Source organism: Parasteatoda tepidariorum, chromosome 8 (genome assembly GCF_043381705.1).
Source record: "Parasteatoda tepidariorum isolate YZ-2023 chromosome 8, CAS_Ptep_4.0, whole genome shotgun sequence".
NCBI lineage: Eukaryota > Metazoa > Arthropoda > Arachnida > Araneae > Theridiidae > Parasteatoda > Parasteatoda tepidariorum.
This window is the reverse complement of record NC_092211.1, coordinates 5,929,217-5,948,813: the sequence shown is the minus strand read 5'-3', so window position 1 is coordinate 5,948,813 and position 19,597 is coordinate 5,929,217. Positions and strand designations below refer to the sequence as shown.

General features: G+C 28.7%; 1 protein-coding gene across 3 annotated transcripts; it reads left to right on the top strand.

Annotated features, from left to right (window-relative positions):
* Positions 1-5,239: 5,239 nt before the first annotated feature.
* LOC107440849 (uncharacterized) lies at positions 5,240-19,347 on the top strand. 3 transcript variants are annotated; one of them, XM_016053911.3, is made up of 4 exons: positions 5,240-5,470; positions 5,567-5,690; positions 13,470-13,557; positions 18,348-19,347. In XM_016053911.3, exons 1-4 carry the CDS (start codon positions 5,427-5,429, stop codon positions 19,244-19,246), a joined length of 1,155 nt encoding a protein of 384 aa, XP_015909397.1. In that variant the 5' UTR covers positions 5,240-5,426; the 3' UTR covers positions 19,247-19,347. The 3 variants fall into 3 exon arrangements, with proteins under 3 accessions (XP_015909397.1, XP_042902598.1, XP_071040822.1); XM_043046664.2 differs by lacking the exons at positions 5,240-5,470; positions 5,567-5,690 and adding exons at positions 8,837-8,974; positions 9,071-9,194; XM_071184721.1 differs by lacking the exons at positions 5,240-5,470; positions 5,567-5,690 and adding an exon at positions 9,316-9,334.
* The last annotated feature ends 250 nt before the right edge of the window (positions 19,348-19,597 follow it).

Below are 19,597 nucleotides of genomic sequence, written 5' to 3'. Positions count from 1 at the left end.
ATATATACTGATTCAGTATGAGCAAAAACGAACCATTTATATTTTTGATTTGAACTTTAAAAAAAAAAATGCCACTTAACTTATACAGTTGATCGACGCTCGGTATAACGATCTTTATCATAATGCGGGCAGGGAAGAGGTCATTTCTATCGTAAGAGCATAATTATTTACTCATAAAAAAAAAATAATGCTACATTTTGTAATGAAGCGACGCATTGAAAATTAGGCAACTAAGAAAATAATTGACAATGACGCAGTTTCTTTTTTTTTAATGTTAACTTGTTGGTAAAAAAATGCTCCTAATGACATTTAATGCGTGAAAAATGTATTCAAAGAAATATGCTAGTTCAGGGGCAGCTATGTTTGATAAATAACAGTCTGTTATTTATGATCTGTTAATTAACTGATAACTAGATCAGATATTTTAATTTAATTTTCTTTTTTTTTTAAACAATTTATTTCAAAACTGAATATTTTAAATATTTTTTTCAAAATATTTTATTTTATTAATGAAATGTTTTTTTTTGTTTTTTTTTTTTGAAAAAATAAAAATTAATTTTTTTGAGTATTTTATTTTAATATTTTTTTTTCCTTCTCTTTTCATTAATCTTTAATATTTTTCATGTTTTCTCTCTCTCTTTATATATATGCCAAAAGAAGCTCCAGGGTCCGGACTTAAGGTTCAAGACATGAAAAAATGTGGGAACCGTTTTTCTAGCTAATTGGAAAAGCCACACTCAAAATAACCCCCCCCCCCCNATAAAAAGTTCTCTCTCATACATGTATTTAAAATCGGGCGAATGTTTCATTATTTATGTATTATTGTTATCATTTTTTTTTTTTTGAAAAAATAAAAATGTATTTCTTTAAGCATTTTATTTTAATATTTTTTTTCCCTTCTCTTTTCATTAATCTTTAATATTTTCCATGTTTTCTCTCTCTCTCTTTATATATATGTATGCCAAAAGAAGCTCCAGGGTTCGGGCTTAAAACGTGAAAAAATGTGAGAACCGTTTTTCTAGCTAATTGGAAAAGCCACACTCAAAATAAACCCCTCCCACATAACATTTCACAGAAAGGGTGAAGGAAATTCTCATACAAGAAAAGATTGATTGGTGAAATGCATTGAAAAGAACTTAACAGGAATGTGAATGCATGTTTAGGAATGCATTCTTTAAGAGTTCCTGCTGATTTCCTTTCCTTCAAGCAATACACACTTCAGATTATCTATGTGTTATCAATGTGGTGAATGTGTGTTATCTGTATATTGTCACTATCTATAGTAGTTATCTCTAACTTTTTCCCCATCATGACACCACAGGGAATCTTGTCATTCAGATAGAATGAACACGTTTCATATTTATTGATGAGAGTTGTGGGGTTGCATCAAAAGAAAAAATGGTGTAAATAGTTTCTTTGAAAGATTTACTAAATCTAATGAGCAATTTTGTCGCTGTAACGGAACTAATTGCTCAGCGTGGACGTTATAATGGGTGTTAAAATAACGTTGCGTCTATTTTATGGAATGTCAAACGGGACTTCATACATCGGTTCGTCAAACTCTTCGATTAACTGAAATGAAGAGCTGAAAAAATTAACTGAAAAAAGGATGTACAGTCCGTGGTCAAATTATTCGACGCACTATAAGATTTTATGTAAAATCTTAATTATCAGGTTATACTATACAGCTTTATTGTTTTTACACTACTATTTGCACTTGTTTACATTCGTGTATCAATGGATTAACATTGTAATGCAATACGTTAAAAATAAATACAATTAAGAAGTATATAAAAAACTCTCCTGAATAAAAACCCATTACATGTATGTTTAAATATAAAAGTATTGCGTATAAATTCGTGTAAAGCATGTCATTATTAGAGTGTGTCTAATAATTTGATCTAATTATTACAATATAATATATATGTACCTGATATAATAAATATTCCATATTTATGTAATATATCGTCACGTTTATCCAATCGTCGATTTTATATTATATATCGCCTAATTTAACCCAATATTACACGAACGTAAACAAGTGCAAACAGTCACGTAAAAAAGAATAAAGCTGTATAGAGTATCACCTGATAATTAAGATTTTACGTCGAATCTTAGAGTGCATCCAATTATTTGTCCAAGGACTGTAATTTATAAAAGAAATTAAATCCATATTTTATGTAAACACTAGCGGAAATGAATATAGCTAAAAAATGGATTTTTTTATTTTCGTAAATGTAAAGATTATTTAATTTTAATTGTGGTATTAAAATTATTGTGTTTTAATTGTCGTCGAGGAAATTTAAACTACCTAAAAATACTTCTTCGTATTGTATTTCTACTCTTACTTTCTTATTCTATCGTAATTGTTAAAAAATTTTTTTTAATTAAAGATTTTACTTACTATCCTTTACTTTTGTGTAGACTATTATGATAATTTGACTTTGAAGCAATAAAAATGCACCGAAAAAAAAAGATAAATAAAAATTTATAAATTAAAATAAAACCGAAAAAATCATGTTTAAGGCCATTCGATTATTTAGAAAATGCCTGCATTACTCACTACTAATTGCGAGTAGCATTTGCAGTAAAAATAATAATAATAAGAAGAAATATATATTATAGAGCCGCGGTGGCTCAGGGGATAGAGCGTTTGCCTCTCAAGGAGGTGGACCGGGTTCGAATCCAAGCGATGGCTGGTCGATACGAATTCCGCATCCGGCTTGCAGCGACCACAGTGCTGACGTAAAATATCCTCAGTGGTAGATGGATCATGGGTTAGAGTCCCTTTAACGTCCGGCTAATCGTGGGAAATTTTCGTGGTTTTCCTCTCCATGTAACGTAAATGCGGTTTAGTTCCGTTAAGAAGTTCTCCACGAAGGTAAATTTCTCCCACTACTTGATACAGTAGTTTCCTTGTCTTCTGGATTGGGTTCAAAAGGACAAGGCTACGAAGCTGAACATTGGTAGTTGTAAACCTAAAAATTGAATCGGCTGTTCAAAGACTGTTATAAAGCAAAATAAAATGAATTTTATAGGACTTCTCACTCTGTGTAACAAAGAACTCATTTTTTACTCTTCAGGTAAGAAATGAACGAAATTTTTTCATTATTCTAAAAATTAAAAATTTTAAAAGTATTATTAACTTAAAATAAGTGCACGATTACATTTATTCTTAATGTAATGCTTAAGGAATGAATAAAGTGTTGCGCACCTTCAATTGCGACAAAATGGTTTTTTTCTTAACTCATTTGCAGGTTAACCCCACATTTCCTTTGTAACAACCAATAAAAAAAAAAGAAGAAAGAAAAGATTTTTTTTGTAAGAAAGCGACAAAATAAGAAAAATTGGCTGAGCTCCACTACTGTCAACGTTCGCACAAATTGCGCCCTCTTCTATTTGCCGGTAAAAAAGGAAGCGAAGCGATTCTTTTTCACGCTCCGTCTGACTTCCGTTCTATCTTTCTATTGCTGCTGCTGCACCACAGCTGCTTTCATTCACATCCTTTCCCCTTAATGCAGCTCCGTCCCTTCATTTCTACTCCAGATTTCGGTGAGTAATCTCAGTTTTCATTCATATATTTAATACAATCGAATTTTTAGTCTTCATAATACTATTGTCTTCTGCCATTTCATTGATTCTATTGTTTTCGTTTGGCGACTTTTTATTGGCCAGAGAAAAAATTATGCAATAGTATTCTGAATTAACTTCAAATATATTATTGTTCGATATGAAAACGTTGTAAATAATTAGACACTTTTATGCATGTTAAAGTAAATTATAAAACTGAATGTAATGTGAAGTTGAATTCAATACGAAATAATTTAGCTAAAAAAATTTTTTAGAATATTCAATTATTGAAAATGCTTTTTAGTTAACAACAATCTTTTTAATTTGATCTCCTATTTCCAGAGAATAAATTTTTGAATTATGAACTGACAATGAATAATTGAAAGAATAGAACATATGAAGAAAAAAAAATCAGTCATTAAATGCGTTAGCAACAATTTAAACGTGCATTAAAATTAATTATTTTATTATTTTGACTTAGTGTAAGTAAAATGTATTGTTATTACACTATAAGCATTAAAATAATAAATTTTTTTTTTCCTATTGTGAGTAAAATATAAATGGTTAATGTTTGTTATTATACTGAAAATTTGTTTCTGATATGGATTTTATATGAGGGTATGTTAACGTGAAATTTTATTTATTTCGTTTTTTTTCTCTTTTTTTTTCTAACACAAATGCATGAAAATTTTTTTTAACAATACACAACGTATTTCATTAACTTCATTGAGATTCTGTTACATAGTTTTATTTTAGCCTGAAAAACTTATTCAAGTCTATTCCTGAATGTTATGTTCTGAAATGTTTTATCATGTTCGAACACGAAAGATTTGTGATTCGACTTATCTTTTCATTCTCATCTCCTTTCATTAGGAAGGAATAAAATACTATATTTTATATTTAAAACATTATTCATCTCATAACTTCATAAAATTGAATTTTTCCCTAATTAATCTTTTTTATGTTAATTATTCATCTCAAAATTGCAGAATTTATGAGATTTCTTGTTCAAAATAATGAAGGAATAAAATCTTCTTTAATTATCGCATCATTCATCTAAAAAACTATCGCATTCATAATTTTTTTTGTTCAAAATTATGAAGGAATAAATTTCTATTTAATAGTAATGGTATTTATTCATCGCCAAATTGTCGTATTCATAAAATTTTTATTCTTGTTTAAAATTACGAAAGATTTAAATCTTCTTAATTAATTAACGCATTTTCCATCTAAAAACTCTTGTTTTCTTATCATGTTTCATGTTTTTTTTTTCCAACTTACCCATGTATCAAACTTACCCATTCAAAATTGTTTTTTTTTCTTTCTTTTCAAAGTCAAATGTAGTGAAATGAAATTAATTTTATATATTATTTTCTACGCATTTATTAATGATTTTTCATAAGATATCAAACAATTTAAGAAATCAAGGCGAAACTTGAAGGAAACTTCTTGTCTTTCTTGTTATATTTATCAAACTTACCAATTAAGAATTATTTTTTTTCTTCTTTAGTCAAATTTAGCGAAACTTAAGTAAATTTATATATTATGTTCCACGCATTCATTAATGTTTTCTCTAAGATATCAAACAATTTTAAGAAATCACGGCGAAACTCAATACCGAAACCATAGTTGTAAATCGAATGTCTGCTCTAACCTCTATTCATGTTTATTCTCGATTGAGTGAGCACGCACAGGTCGAACGGCCTCTTGGAAGGGGAGGGTAGGCAACCATCGTTCGCCCCTCTGTTTCCTCCTTATTATGATCGAGTTTCTTTTTTCCTTTGTATTTTTTTTCTTCCTTTCGTACAACACCTGGCTTACTGACAACCGGCCCTCTCTTTCCTTTTCCTGTCATTATGTTGGTTGATTATGAGTCGATGTTCACTCATCTGAGAACAGTGTAAAATCTCCAAAATTTATTAGAAAAGAAATAGACTAATTGTTTTTTTTTTAAAAGATTTCTTTTTTTAAAAATGACAAATATTGCCTATTTCAGGCCCGACATGACGGCGCAGTTACAGAGCACACCTCGACACATAGCGTTTATTTCTCTAGCCCTAGGATTTTTAGTAATATGGACAGCAGTGTTAGCCGGTGTCCTTGTCGCTAGGACGGTCAAAGTAAGTAAATTTTTTCTTCTATTATTCCATTCATTCAAAATTATAATTTCCCCTCGTTAGGTACGATTTGTATGATTGCAAAACTTTTAATTGTATATTTTCTAGTTGTGTTTACGTTTTGTTGTGTGTCATAAATAATGGTGACTGTTCCTCGACTTTTTTCCCTACTTATCGAAATTGCTTTTTACTATTTAAACGATAATTTTTAATTAAAATATATGATATCTCCAATTAATTTTAAAAGATTGTTTACTTGTAGATTATTACTGAGTCAAATTAAAATGTACTTCGTTACTATCTAGTAATTAAGCAGGGATAAAAAAACAAGTTCTCGCAATAATATTTAAATTTTCGAAATCGTTTGATTAATAAAACGATAATCATGGTTTCACTACGAACTTTTTAATTAAAATATACCTATGATTTCTCCAAATAATTTTAAAAGATTGTGTACTTAATGATTATTACTGAATAAAATTAAACTATACCTAGTTTTTATCTAGTAATTAAGCAGAGATAAAAAAAAAAGTTCTCGCAATATTATTTAAATTTTAGAAATCGTTTGACTAATATGCTTTTAATGTCATTAAGGAAAATATTCCTATTTTTTATTTTCAAAATGCTTATTATGAGGATAATTTGCTGAACATATCAGTGCAATGCAATGTTATTCTAATTTTAACTCAATTCATGTCTCATTATCAAATATTATGATGTATTTAGGATAATTTAATGCATAGTAATGTTTACTTTTTTACTGATTATTCTACATTTAAAAATATCTATTAAATTGACCTAACAATATCAGTTATCTACATAGCATATTTGCATATAAATTCTTCTACATCATATCTAAAACACAACTAAATTGACCATCATTTTGCTGCTGCAATTCATTTTGCACAATCCTCATTTTAGTTCAGTTCAGGTTTTATTATCAAGTATTTTGATATATTTAGGTTAATCTACTGACAAAAACAATACATAACAAGTCTCGTTTTTTTATTGATCATTGACGTTTAAAAATCTCTACGAAGTTGAGTAAAATCTATAACTGACCTGAAAATATTTGCTTAAAGCATATTAGTTTTTCTTCTGAATCATTACTAAATACAGTCTGCTCTTTAGTATGACCCCCCATAAGTGTGACCCCTCTATTATGACCACTGGTTCAATATTACATGGAATCCCAGTTGCTGTTCTGTAGACACAATGTTACTTAGACACAATGTTATTTTAATGTCTAAATGGAACAGTTCATTCTAATTTAGCCACCAAAATTTTGTTTCATTTCTTTTTAATTACCTGAAAATCACCCCAGAAATAGATCTTAGAAATTTTTATGATGTAAGCCATAGTGATAATTTTGTGATCGTGATGTAATTCTTAAAGTAAAACCCAATTAAGTGCAGTAGTTATGAAATATTTAAGTAAATCTTTTGTAAATTTTATTTAGTAACAATATATTGACCTCACACTATGATGTCCATTCTCGTTTGGACCACAGAAGTGGTTATATCGAACATTGACTGTGCATCATGGCCATTATACTACTATAGTTCATTATTTTAGTTAAATTCAAGTTTATATATCTTGTGGCGTAACTACCACTACAAATATTAAATACCAAATCAATAGTATATAAGACATGTTAACTTGAATCTATCACGAGGTACCTTTTGATAGATGAAGGTTGGCATAGTCTAAGATTAAATTCCCCACATTGGTGACCTGCGGGCGTGACATGAACTCGTTAACATGATGGATGGTCCACATTAAACAGTTGATTTGCGTAATATAAGCTGCTCAAAGAAAAAAAAAAAGAAATCCGGTGAGGTAAATAAAGTCTCCCGGTTAATAAATAATAATGAGCGAAATGCTAGAAAATAATAATAGCGAAAAGCTATTAAAAAAAAAAAATAATGAGCGAAATGCTTGGAAGAAGAAAAAAAATATAATATATATAATGAGCAAAAATTGAAGTTAATAAATAAACAGCATTAATCAACTAGTGGTAATTGTTCATCGAATTCCATCACAGGTAAAATTCTGGAAGGGGAGTAATGTGGCGTAACTACCACTACAAATATTAAATACCAAATCAATAGTATATAAGACATGTTAACTTGAATCTATCATGAGGTACCTTTTGATAGATGAAGGTTGGCATAGTCTAAGATTAAATTCCCCACAATCTAAATAATAAAAATGGATCTTATACACTGATCCGTATAAGAAATCAATTAAATAAGTTGCATTTTTTTTTTTAATTATAACTCTGCACAATAATTTGAATTGTAAATTTGTTTAAATTTATGTATCATTATTAAATATGTCAGAATTTGCAATGAATCCATTTAAATCTATTCATTTTAGATTTTTCAAATAACTTTATAAAGATGTTCTCACTTTTTCAGTATCAGATATTTTTGTAATTAGAAATTCAATTGTGAATTTTACTTCACAACTTTATGCTGCATTTTGTAATTTGAAGAATATAATAAAGTTGAGGATGCAAGGCGATCGTTTTACTGAGTTGATTGTGCTCCGGAAAGAGTCCAGATTTTTTGCTAATCGCGATCCGGTTAATAAATTTTAAGAAATCATCAATCACATTTATGTATAAACATTCTTGTATATTTTATTTAAAAATATCAGAACTAAAATTTATACTTGGCATCTCTTATATCACTTAGTACTTGTAAATATTTTTTCTGGTAGAATGATGTGATTAGAGTTAAAAGTAAACTTATACAAAATTAATAATTTAAATTATGCTGCTTATAATTTATTTAGAATTCCATGTTTTGAAAATATCAATGATTTGAATTTATAAAGACATAAATTTTTTGAAAGGAGTCATTAATGATTTTTCTCAAGAAATTTTCAGGAATTTCTAGTTGGGCCTGGTTTTGTCACCCCTGGTTTTTGTCATTTAATCTTGCAAAACTTTTGATTTTACAACTTTATTTTTTTTTATTTTAGCTCTTAATTTCTAATCTGTGGCTGTAAAAATATACATGATTAAAGGCAAGTGTTATAAGGTGTACAATTTGTTTACGGATATTATTTTGGCACTATTTCATTATTGGCTGATGTTGGAATAGTTAAGATAAGTTAAAGGCAAGCATTGTTATTTAATTGTATNCGAGTTTCTTTTTTCCTTTGTATTTTTTTTCTTCCTTTCGTACAACACCTGGCTTACTGACAACCGGCCCTCTCTTTCCTTTTCCTGTCATTATGTTGGTTGATTATGAGTCGATGTTCACTCATCTGAGAACAGTGTAAAATCTCCAAAATTTATTAGAAAAGAAATAGACTAATTGTTTTTTTTTTAAAAGATTTCTTTTTTTAAAAATGACAAATATTGCCTATTTCAGGCCCGACATGACGGCGCAGTTACAGAGCACACCTCGACACATAGCGTTTATTTCTCTAGCCCTAGGATTTTTAGTAATATGGACAGCAGTGTTAGCCGGTGTCCTTGTCGCTAGGACGGTTAAAGTAAGTAAATTTTTTCTTCTATTATTTCATTCATTCAAAATTATAATTTCCCCTCGTTAGGTACGATTTGTATGATTGCAAAACTTTTAATTGTATATTTTCTAGTTGTGTTTACGTTTTGTTGTGTGTCATAAATAATGGTGACTGTTCCATGACTTTTTTCCCTACTTATCGAAATTGCTTTTTACTATTAAAACGATAATTTTTAATTAAAATATATGATATCTCCAATTAATTTTAAAATATTGTTTACTTGTAGATTATTACTGAGTCAAATTAAAATGTACTTCGTTACTATCTAGTAATTAAGCAGGGATAAAAAAACAAGTTCTCGCAATAATATTTAAATTTTCGAAATCGTTTGATTAATAAAACGATAATCATGGTTTCACTACGAACTTTTTAATTAAAATATACCTATGATTTCTCCAAATAATTTTAAAAGATTGTGTACTTAATGATTATTACTGAATAAAATTAAACTATACCTAGTTTTTATCTAGTAATTAAGCAGAGATAAAAAAAAAAGTTCTCGCAATATTATTTAAATTTTAGAAATCGTTTGACTAATATGCTTTTAATGTCATTAAGGAAAATATTCCTATTTTTTATTTTCAAAATGCTTATTATGAGGATAATTTGCTGAACATATCAGTGCAGTGCAATGTTATTCTAATTTTAACTCAATTGATGTCTCATTATCAAATATAATGTTGTATTTAGGATAATTTGCCATTTAATTTAATGCATAGTAATATTTGCTTTCTTGCTGATTATTCTACATTTAAAAATATCTATTAAATTGACTTAACAATATCAGTTATCTACATAGCATATTTGCATATAAATTCTTCTACATCATAACTAAAACATTACTAAATTGACCATCATTTTGCTGCTGCAATTCATAATGCACAATCCTCATTTTAGTTCAATTCAGGTTTTATTATCTAGTATTTTGATATATTTAGGTTAATTTACTGACAAAAACAATACATAAGTCGCCTTTTTTTACTGATCATTTACGCTTAAAAATCTCTACAAAGTTGAGCAAAATCTATAACTGACCTGAAAATATTTGCTGAAAGCATATTAATTTTTCTTCTGAATTATTACTAAATTCAGTCTGCTCTTTAGTATGACCCCCCATAAAGTGTGACCCCTCTATTATGACAACTGGTCCACTATTACATGAAATTGCTGTTCTGTAGACACAATGTTATTTTAATGGCCAAACTGAATGGTTCATTCCAATTCAGCCACCAAAATTTTGTTTTATTTTTTTTTTTTTTTCTATTTACCTGAAAATCACACCAGAAATAGATGTTAGACATTTTATGATGTAAGTACATAGTGATAACTTTGTGATCGCGATATAATTCTAAAAGTAAAACAACAAAGTGCTCTAATTTCTTAACAATGGACTAATTTCAAATATCACTGAATGGCTAGATGTCATTTGAAAAAAAAATTTAATGTATTTTTAAAGTAAAATATTATATGTTAAGTAATACTTGTATTTTATTGACTTATGATTGTGGTCAATAGATAATTAGGCAATTTCATATGCTTCTTCCTAAAGTATTTTTACCAAATTAAGTGCAGTAGTTATAAAATATTTAAGTAAATCTTTCATTAATTTTATTTAGTAACAATGTACCTATCAACCTCTCATTAGGATGTACATTGACCATGCATTATGACCATTGTTCTACTATAGTTCATTATTTTAGTTAAATTCAAGTTTTTCAATCTAAATAATGAAAATGGATCTTATATACTGATCTGTATGAGCAATTAATTAATAAGTAACATTTTTTTTTTAATTTTAGCTCTGCACAATAATTTTAATTGTAAATTTGTTTAAATTTATGTATCATATATGTCAGAATCTACAATGAATCCATTTAAATTTATTCATTTTAGGTTTTTCAAATAATTTTATAAAGATGTTCTCACTTTTTCAATATCAGATATTTTTGAAATTAGAAATTCAATCTTGAATTTAATTGACAACTTTGTGCTGCATTTAGTAATTTGAACAATATAATAAAATTGAGGATGGAAGGCAATCGTTTTGCTGAGATGATTGTGCTCCGGAAAGAGTCCAGATTTTTTGCTCATCACGATCCGGAAATCCAAGGCCCAGAAATTTTAAGAAATCATCCATCACATTTATATATAAAAATTCTTGTATATTTTATTCAAAAATATCAGAACTGAAATATATACTTATCACGTCTTATATCAATTTATACTTGTAAATATTTTTTCTGGCAGAATAATAAATGTGAGTAGAGTTAAAGTAAACTTATACAAAATTAAACTTAACTTTTGATTTTATAACTTAAATTTCGTTATTTTAGCTCTTAATTTCTAATCTCTGGCTGTAAAAATATACATGATTATTAAGTTGATGGCAAGTGTTATAAGGTGTACAATTTGTTTACTGATATTATTTTGGCACTATTTCATAATTGGCTGATGTTGGAATAGTTATTTGTTAAGATAAGTTAAAGGCAAGCATTGTTAGTTAATTGTATCAGTGATTTCATTTGCGCTTTGTAGTGTGCTGAAAATTGTGGGGGAAACTTGAAGGGGAAAGTTACAAAAAATCCTTGATATGGGTAATTCTCCATCATGGAAAATTGAAAAGTAGTGCACAGCAGATTTATGTAGGCAAAATTTAAACAATATTTTTTTGTTGAATTATTATTGTTGAATCAATTAATAGTTGTATTTTTATCTTAATCATAAAATATTTATTTTCTCTATACATCTTCAACGTGTAGATTTGTATTTTAAGTTGTGAACCTGATTTTTGTACTAAGAACCAGGGTCCTAAAGATCTGTACTTTGTAAAATGTATGGAGGAATAGCTGCTTTATTATTTTTGACACTATTACATTAGTCAGATGTTAGGATAATTACTTTTTATAATTTCAAAAATAAACTGAGTTGGAAGAAATTGTTTTGATTTAATTCAATAGAATGATGTTGGAATGCTACTTGGTACTTGTGTAAAATCTCAGACGGGCAATAAAGTTGTCGCAAGTTTTCTAAACAGATAACAATCATTTCATTTTGTAACTAGTGCATATTTAATAGGAATCAAAAGAAAGTTAATTTTTAAGGAAAATTTTGTAATGAATGCTTTATAATATATCATCAAAAAATATGTGGCACAATTTCTTTATAAAAATAACTAAATATGGAAGTACAGTAGGGAGCCGATTATCCGGAATGATCGGGACCATCTCTATTCCGGATAACTGATTTTTCCGGTTTTCTGAATCGCTACAAAAAGCCGTTTTTTTTATTGTCAAAGTCAACTAAAAAAAAATATTTGGAAATAATCTTAAAAAGAAGAAAAAACGATGAAGTAATACACTAATGATTATTTCCAAAATGATGGTAAGGTAAACATCTTTCAAAAAAGAAAGAAAAATCCTGAAATCTTATAAGGAAAAAAAAAAATTTTTTTTTTAAATGGCTGGAAAATTTATCGAATTTCGTTCCGGTTTTTTGGTTTTCCGGTTTTCTGATTTCCGGATAACGGGCTCTGTACTGTACTTTAAATTCTTTATATTTTAACCAAAAATAAGCTATTTCAATTAAAATCTTAAGACTAACCACATATTTGTATACATAGTTTGTCTGAAGTAAGAACTCCCTATGCCATTCGCCTAGATCCGTGGCGGTGACTCTCGTAGTGTATATAATTATTTCAAGTAGGGGTGTGGGGTTACTGTTTAGGACAGGTTTTGCCTCAGGTTGGCGAGAGAAAGGTAGTCTTTTTCTCCAGTCTATTGTGTTAGCCCTAGAATGAAGAGAAGCTACCCTCTCTGAAGTGCTCTATTCTTGTTTTCGTAGCAGCAGACGGCCTCAGATTTTGTGGCGGGGTAGTTCTTACCTCAGACAAACTATAGTTTACTATTCCTGGTAAGAAATCATGTTATTTAGTGTTATTTTTTGTTTTAGTAAAAATTGCGGGTAGTATTTTGTACTGAATAGTCTTGACTGGTGTTGTATTTTGGTGTGAATTTAATTTTTGTCAAAAAAGGGCAAGAAACTGATGCACTAAATGACTTCTTTTAATTGAAGCAATTAATGTTTTAACTAAATAGTGATAAACTGTAGTTACTTGATTTTTTTCCTCTTATTCCCTATCAGTACAGCACAAATAATCATATTGCAATGTAAATTTTGCAGCTGCGTGTACTTATATTTGAATTGAAATGTTTCAAAATTAATTTTTGTCTTTTCATTTAACAGGATGAAGCAAGTGCAAAAGAAACATTAAAGGTTTTTCACACCCATGAAGATGTTGGAAAAATACTTTTTGCTCTCGGACATGAACTAGGTAATCATTTTTTTGTAATACTAACAAAGTGTATCATATGCATTTTTGTGTTCTCCATTTGCATTGCTCTGTAAACATATTAATAACTCTTGAACTCTGTCTTTCAACATTTTTGTACGTTGTTTGTATAAACATGGAACTGGTTTTAATTACAAGTTATTTTTGACAGCATATCAAATTATTTACCAGTTATGTTTTGGATTTTTTAATTATTAATTATGTTACACAAGTTATTTACATTTATTATTAATCCTTTGTTATGTTTTGAAATCATATACTGATTAGTGTATTGTGTAAAGTGTCCATGCAGATCATGTGTGAGTGAAACAAGACTTCTTTGATTGCTTAGATACTCTCTATTCTTCTTTTTTCTGATTGTGTTTCATGTATTTGTGGATTATATCCCAATTAAAATTAGTTTAAAACGTACATAGTTGCTAACTCTACTGCAATTTGCCAGTTTCTCCTGGTCCCTATGGAAGAATTTTTGCAGGCTTTTTGCAACATAGTACTAATAATAATTCCAGTACTTATATTTTCCTCCTAGATACTTTAATCATTAATAATAATAAATTCACATGTTACTAATTTAAAGTAACAGAAGCAAGCGTCAACTTTAAAGAAAAAAGCCTTTCAGATAAAATAAAATATATATTTTTAATCGAATATGTAATATTTTTTCCTTATAATATTATGGGCAATCTTCTCACAATTTGTTGGGGGTAAAACACACTAATTATTTCCTTTTTCCCATTTTGCATCACATTAAAAAAAAAAATCGACAGCAAATCAGACTCTTCGAAAAGGGGCTTCTAATTGCATGTTTTCATTTTGAGATTTAGTTGTTGTAATAAATAATATTGTATTAAAAATGTACCCAAATAGCAAAATAGTGTTTATTTTCATTCAGCAAAAACCTTTTAATGTACACCTAAAAAGGTTTTCTGTCTGGTTTACGTGTAAGACTTCTAACCTTAAAACGAGATTAGTGACAATCTGCTCTACTCTACGCACATTACCCTCATCCATAACCTTGGAAAACAACCTTCTATATAAAAACCTTAAATAGAGGTTGACTTAGGGTCAAAATAATCTTACTAATCTTAAATCTAGGTAATTATAAGGTTTATTTTCGCAATGTCTTGCATGCTCAGCTAAAATTCACCTTGTCATGAAATTTTAATGGACAGTCCAATTGGATCCTATCGCTAGCGTGACGTCAGCTTAAACGTCATTATGAACCTAAGTGACAATTTCTTCTTAAAAAACGCTTTGAAAAATCATTTTTAATCCTTTTAGGATGAAAGGTTTGAAACTGCAATATTCTTGCTTTATTGAAAAAAGCCGGGATTCACCGTGATTTCACTATATCTGTTTCGCAAACAATTTTAACTAATATTTCCTAACTCCCCCCCTTTTATTACACATTATTTAAATCAATGATAAATAAAAAGAAAAACAAAAATTACTAAAACATAATACATAGTAACTAAAAATGTAACTTTTATTTTTTATTATTCTTCGTCTTGCGTACAAAAATAAATGGTAACCTTTAGCTGATGAGCAATCCTCAACATCAGATATGGAAACACTTCTCCACTATCTGATAATTTTTTCTGCTTTTATGTCATTCCGCTTTTTAAACCTGTCTAATCAGCTATTCTAGCTCAAAGAAGTACTCTCACCATATAGCTTAACAATTTCATCGACTTTGACTTGACGCTTTTGTCCAAATAGTGGAAGATTGAGTCTAGCTTTGAATGCTCAACCAATTCGATGATGCTATTTAATAATGAAACAAACAAGAAAAAATGCTTTTTGCTACATTCCATGCTATTGATGGTTTTAAAAATCGGTATATGTATTTATTTTAAAGTAGAAATTTCAAACTTATTACAAAAAAATGAAGAAAATAAATCAGTCGAAGACTGAAAAAAGTTCATAATATCCAACTTCCTCTCTTTTGTTGGTTCACTATAAACTGTTCACTATAGCAGAGTTTGACTGTATTTCTTTTCAAATTCTTTTAGCCACCACTGTACCAATAAAACATTGACAGATAATTCAAACATTGTATTTACAGTAAATAATACTTAATTGCTAATTATGAAATACCCACTGTAATAATAATTTCATCTTATTTGAATTGTTCTTATAATGGACTACTTTTTTTTACTATACTTTATTTTCATACATCTTTTACTATATTTTTATTGCATTTTGTTAGTAGAATTGATTAATACTTGTATTAGCTTAAAGTTATTAAGAAGATTATGGTTCTTAATTAAGAATCTAGCTGTGTGAATATTCTTTTCACATCAGCTGTTAATCTTATTAATTTATTTTTTCAATATACAAAAACTCTTTTTCTTGCTTTTAATTGCTTTTATTCATTTATTATGTACCTGAGTATGTTTTAAAAATTATAGTTTGCACTTTATTATTCATGTACTTCAGTTCCTGACATTACACACACAGTAAAGAAAATTATTATTTAATTCAAAATTCTTAACTAAGATCATAATTGAATTGTAATTTATTATTTATTATGAAAAGTTAATTTAAAAAACTAACATCCAGGAAGAATATTTGATCATAATTGTTAAGGAGAAGAAATGTTAAAAGATTTTATTAACTCGGCTTATCATTTAAAGTTGAAATTTTGCATATGCACTACATAAAATAATTTACTAAATTTTGAAATGAGTATAATGTTATGTGTGTACATTGCATAATAAATCACTCAGCAACAGGAGTTGAGAAATGAAATACTGTAAATTTTTTTTAAGGTATTTACTTAAAATATTCAAGTAATCAAAACTCTTCAGCTACATTCTTATTCGTGAGTTATGGACCCTATGCTAACATTGAAGATTGAAAAATAAATAAACATAACATTTTAGATAGTTTTCTCTGAGTATTCTGCACAATGTGTTTAATTTGTCTTAAGTTCAATTCTTTCATATAGTTTAACTTAGGCTATGTGAAAAAGTTAAATTGAGATTTTTAGCATTGAATTTTTGATTTAAAAATTAATAAGGATTTTTGATTTTCTTTCTAGCTCTTCCTTTTTCAAAAAACTTTTGTTTTTTCTCAATTTTTTATTTATTTTGAAACTACAATTAAGAGGGTTTCTATTATAAACCTAATTCTCTTTTCTTCGTTTTTTTCTTGAGAATATAGCAATTTGAAAACTGAGATGTTCAATTTTAAATTTTTCGTTCAAAAAATAAGATAAATTGTTATTTTTTTCAGTTTCGTTTTTTTTTAATAGTAGCAGGGCATTTTTAAAAGCGTTTTTATATACTTTTTCTTTTTTAACATTTCATGGGCACTTTTTTGTTTTAAGAATTGAGATAATTTTTTACAACTTTCCCCCTTTAATCCATACCGATAATGTAGCTAAGTTTAGATTATTTTTCAATAATGACTAAATTTATTTTAAAATAAAAAATATTTATGAATGATTTTTCTTTTAAAAAACATTGCTATTTAGCCACCGAATATTTGGCTATTGATTCGGCCAAATCACTGTTCATTACAATCCCATTAGTTATACTAATGGGAAAATGTGTAATGAAAAAATGTGTGCTGTGTTTCCCATATGATTTTTTTATCATTCTAATTTTAGGTGATTTTTTTTTAACTTTGAAATTTTTTCCTGCTGAAATCAGAGAACTGTTCATGAAAAAATGCTTTAAAATTCATATGACTAAACTATTTTGTATATATATAGTTAAATATAATGCATGTTCTCAGGGGTTTGTCCTGGGCAAATTTATTACCGTTTAGCGGTACCTTCACAAATTAAATGTAAGAAAAAACGGTAGTTTCACAAAATACTTTTAAAAAAACAAGCTCTAAAGTCCTCCCCCTTTAAAATTTTGTTGTTGTTTCCCCTTAAAAACAATAAACCTGGAGTTAATTATGCATTTCAATTTGCAATGGAACCCACACATGGTTTGCTATTATTACGTAGTGGAAGAATTTGCTTTCCACACGGTTTGTAAGAAGAGCGCTTTTCCTCCCCATGCCTGGCTGAAAGCATGCCGGGATCCCGAAAATTAATTTTAAACATTATTTTGCATTTTTATTCTTTATTTTAAGCATTATTATTATTATATTTTTATGAAAAATATTTTCCTGTTAGACCCATTCGTAAATGTTCTCCTAATGAAGCTAACTTTCAGTGCTTCGACTGTTAAATGTAAGTTTCTATTAAATTCAAGCTTAACTTTAATTATGGACAGTGCTTTTTATTGATTTTCTAAATTTTGATACAATTTAAAGCCCAAAGTTTTACAATAGTAAAATTGTTTTTGAACATATGGGGAAAAAAATATAGAAATTTACCAGTCATAAATGATTTTTATTTGTAGGGACAATTTTTGAAAATATTTTCTTAATTTACCATATTTTTGTGTTGATTTGTTAACATAATTTTTAATTTTCACAAATTATGTTCAAATTTTTACAAATTATGTCTAAATTTTAACAAAATGGGTACTTCTTTAAAAAAAAAGAAGAACCTAGACAGACCCATGTGAAAAAATCTGAATATTAATGTTTTAAAATTCACATTAACAAACTATTTTGTATATAGTTAGTTATAATGCATGTTCTGTCATTAGACTTTCTACATCCTGCATAGCAATGCTGGACATAATGTTTAGCATTGTTATGCAGTTATTTTTAACATTTAGTTGTTTAGTTTTATTATTATGCAACATTTTGTTAGTTATTATGCAACATTTAGTTTGGTTTTTAAAACATTTTTTTTTCCTTTTTAGTATCCACTGTTGATTGGATGCTTTCCACTCCAGACAAAACGAAAGCGGATTCTATAAGTGTGACATGGGAAATCACAAACAATATGCTAGCCAAACTGAAGGAGAACACTTCAGAACGTTGGGTGTCCAGTACGATTTCGATGATAGGCACACTGCGGGAGAGACTCGCCATCTTCAGGGAAACTGTTTCCGACGTCAAGTCGAATCCGATGTCAACTGTCAAATTTTACCTCGACCTGAGCAACTGGGTCTTACAAAGATGCTTCCTTCTGGACTACACTGGGCAACACCTTCCAGTGCCCAGTTTGCCTTATACTCTGTTCGTCAAAGGCATGGCTCAACGTTTTGGCGAGCTCGCTTTCGGCACTATTTACGTGAAGTCGGACATTCCGATCGACAAGGCAGAGTTTTTCAAACTAAGAACGGGTAGTGAAGAACTCATGGAAGCTGCCTTCCATTTCACCCCCAGAGCCCGTACAAAATGGGTTGAGCTCCAGGAACAAGAACCTGGAGTGCAAAAAGTGATGTCCGCCGTCATCGACGACATCCTCTCGGGGAGTTCTCTCCGAGGGCAGAAAGAGCTCGGCAATGACTACTTAGATGCTGTGAAAGAACAAATTGCAATGTTGCTGCTGACAAAGGAGGTGTTGAATGCATCTCTGTCTTCTTGGGTCGATCGACTTGCATTGAAATCTCACAATACCCTCGCGTTCCATATGTCCATTGCAATAGTCGCTGTTATCGCAGTTCTCCTTTGTTTGATTGTCACAACGTGTTCCTGCAGCTATCTGAGCAAGAGACAGCCAGATGCTGAAAAGAATAACAGTCATATGCCTTATAGTTCACTAGACAAATCATCTGTGTTATCGTCCAATATGAAACTGCAATGTTATATGTAACTAGATTAATTAATTTAAATTGTAGTATAGTATTTATATAATGTGATCTCATTTGTACAAAGATTTTAGGAAGAAAATAAATTTTTTATATTTATTGATTATTTTATCGTGATTGTTTGCCTTCTTTTAATTCTCATCATTGTAAGTGCAGGGGGCTTCTTAACCTCTTTTGATTAGAATTTTAATTTTTAAGGGTAAAACTCGTGATTTTTTGTTTCGTAAAATTTTTTTATTTTTTACTTCATTTAAAACAGATTTTTTAAAATTTAATATGAATCAAAGCTTTGACAAGGTATTAATCAGAGATGATTGTGCTCCGGAAAAAAACCAGATTTCCTGATGTTTCGCTAC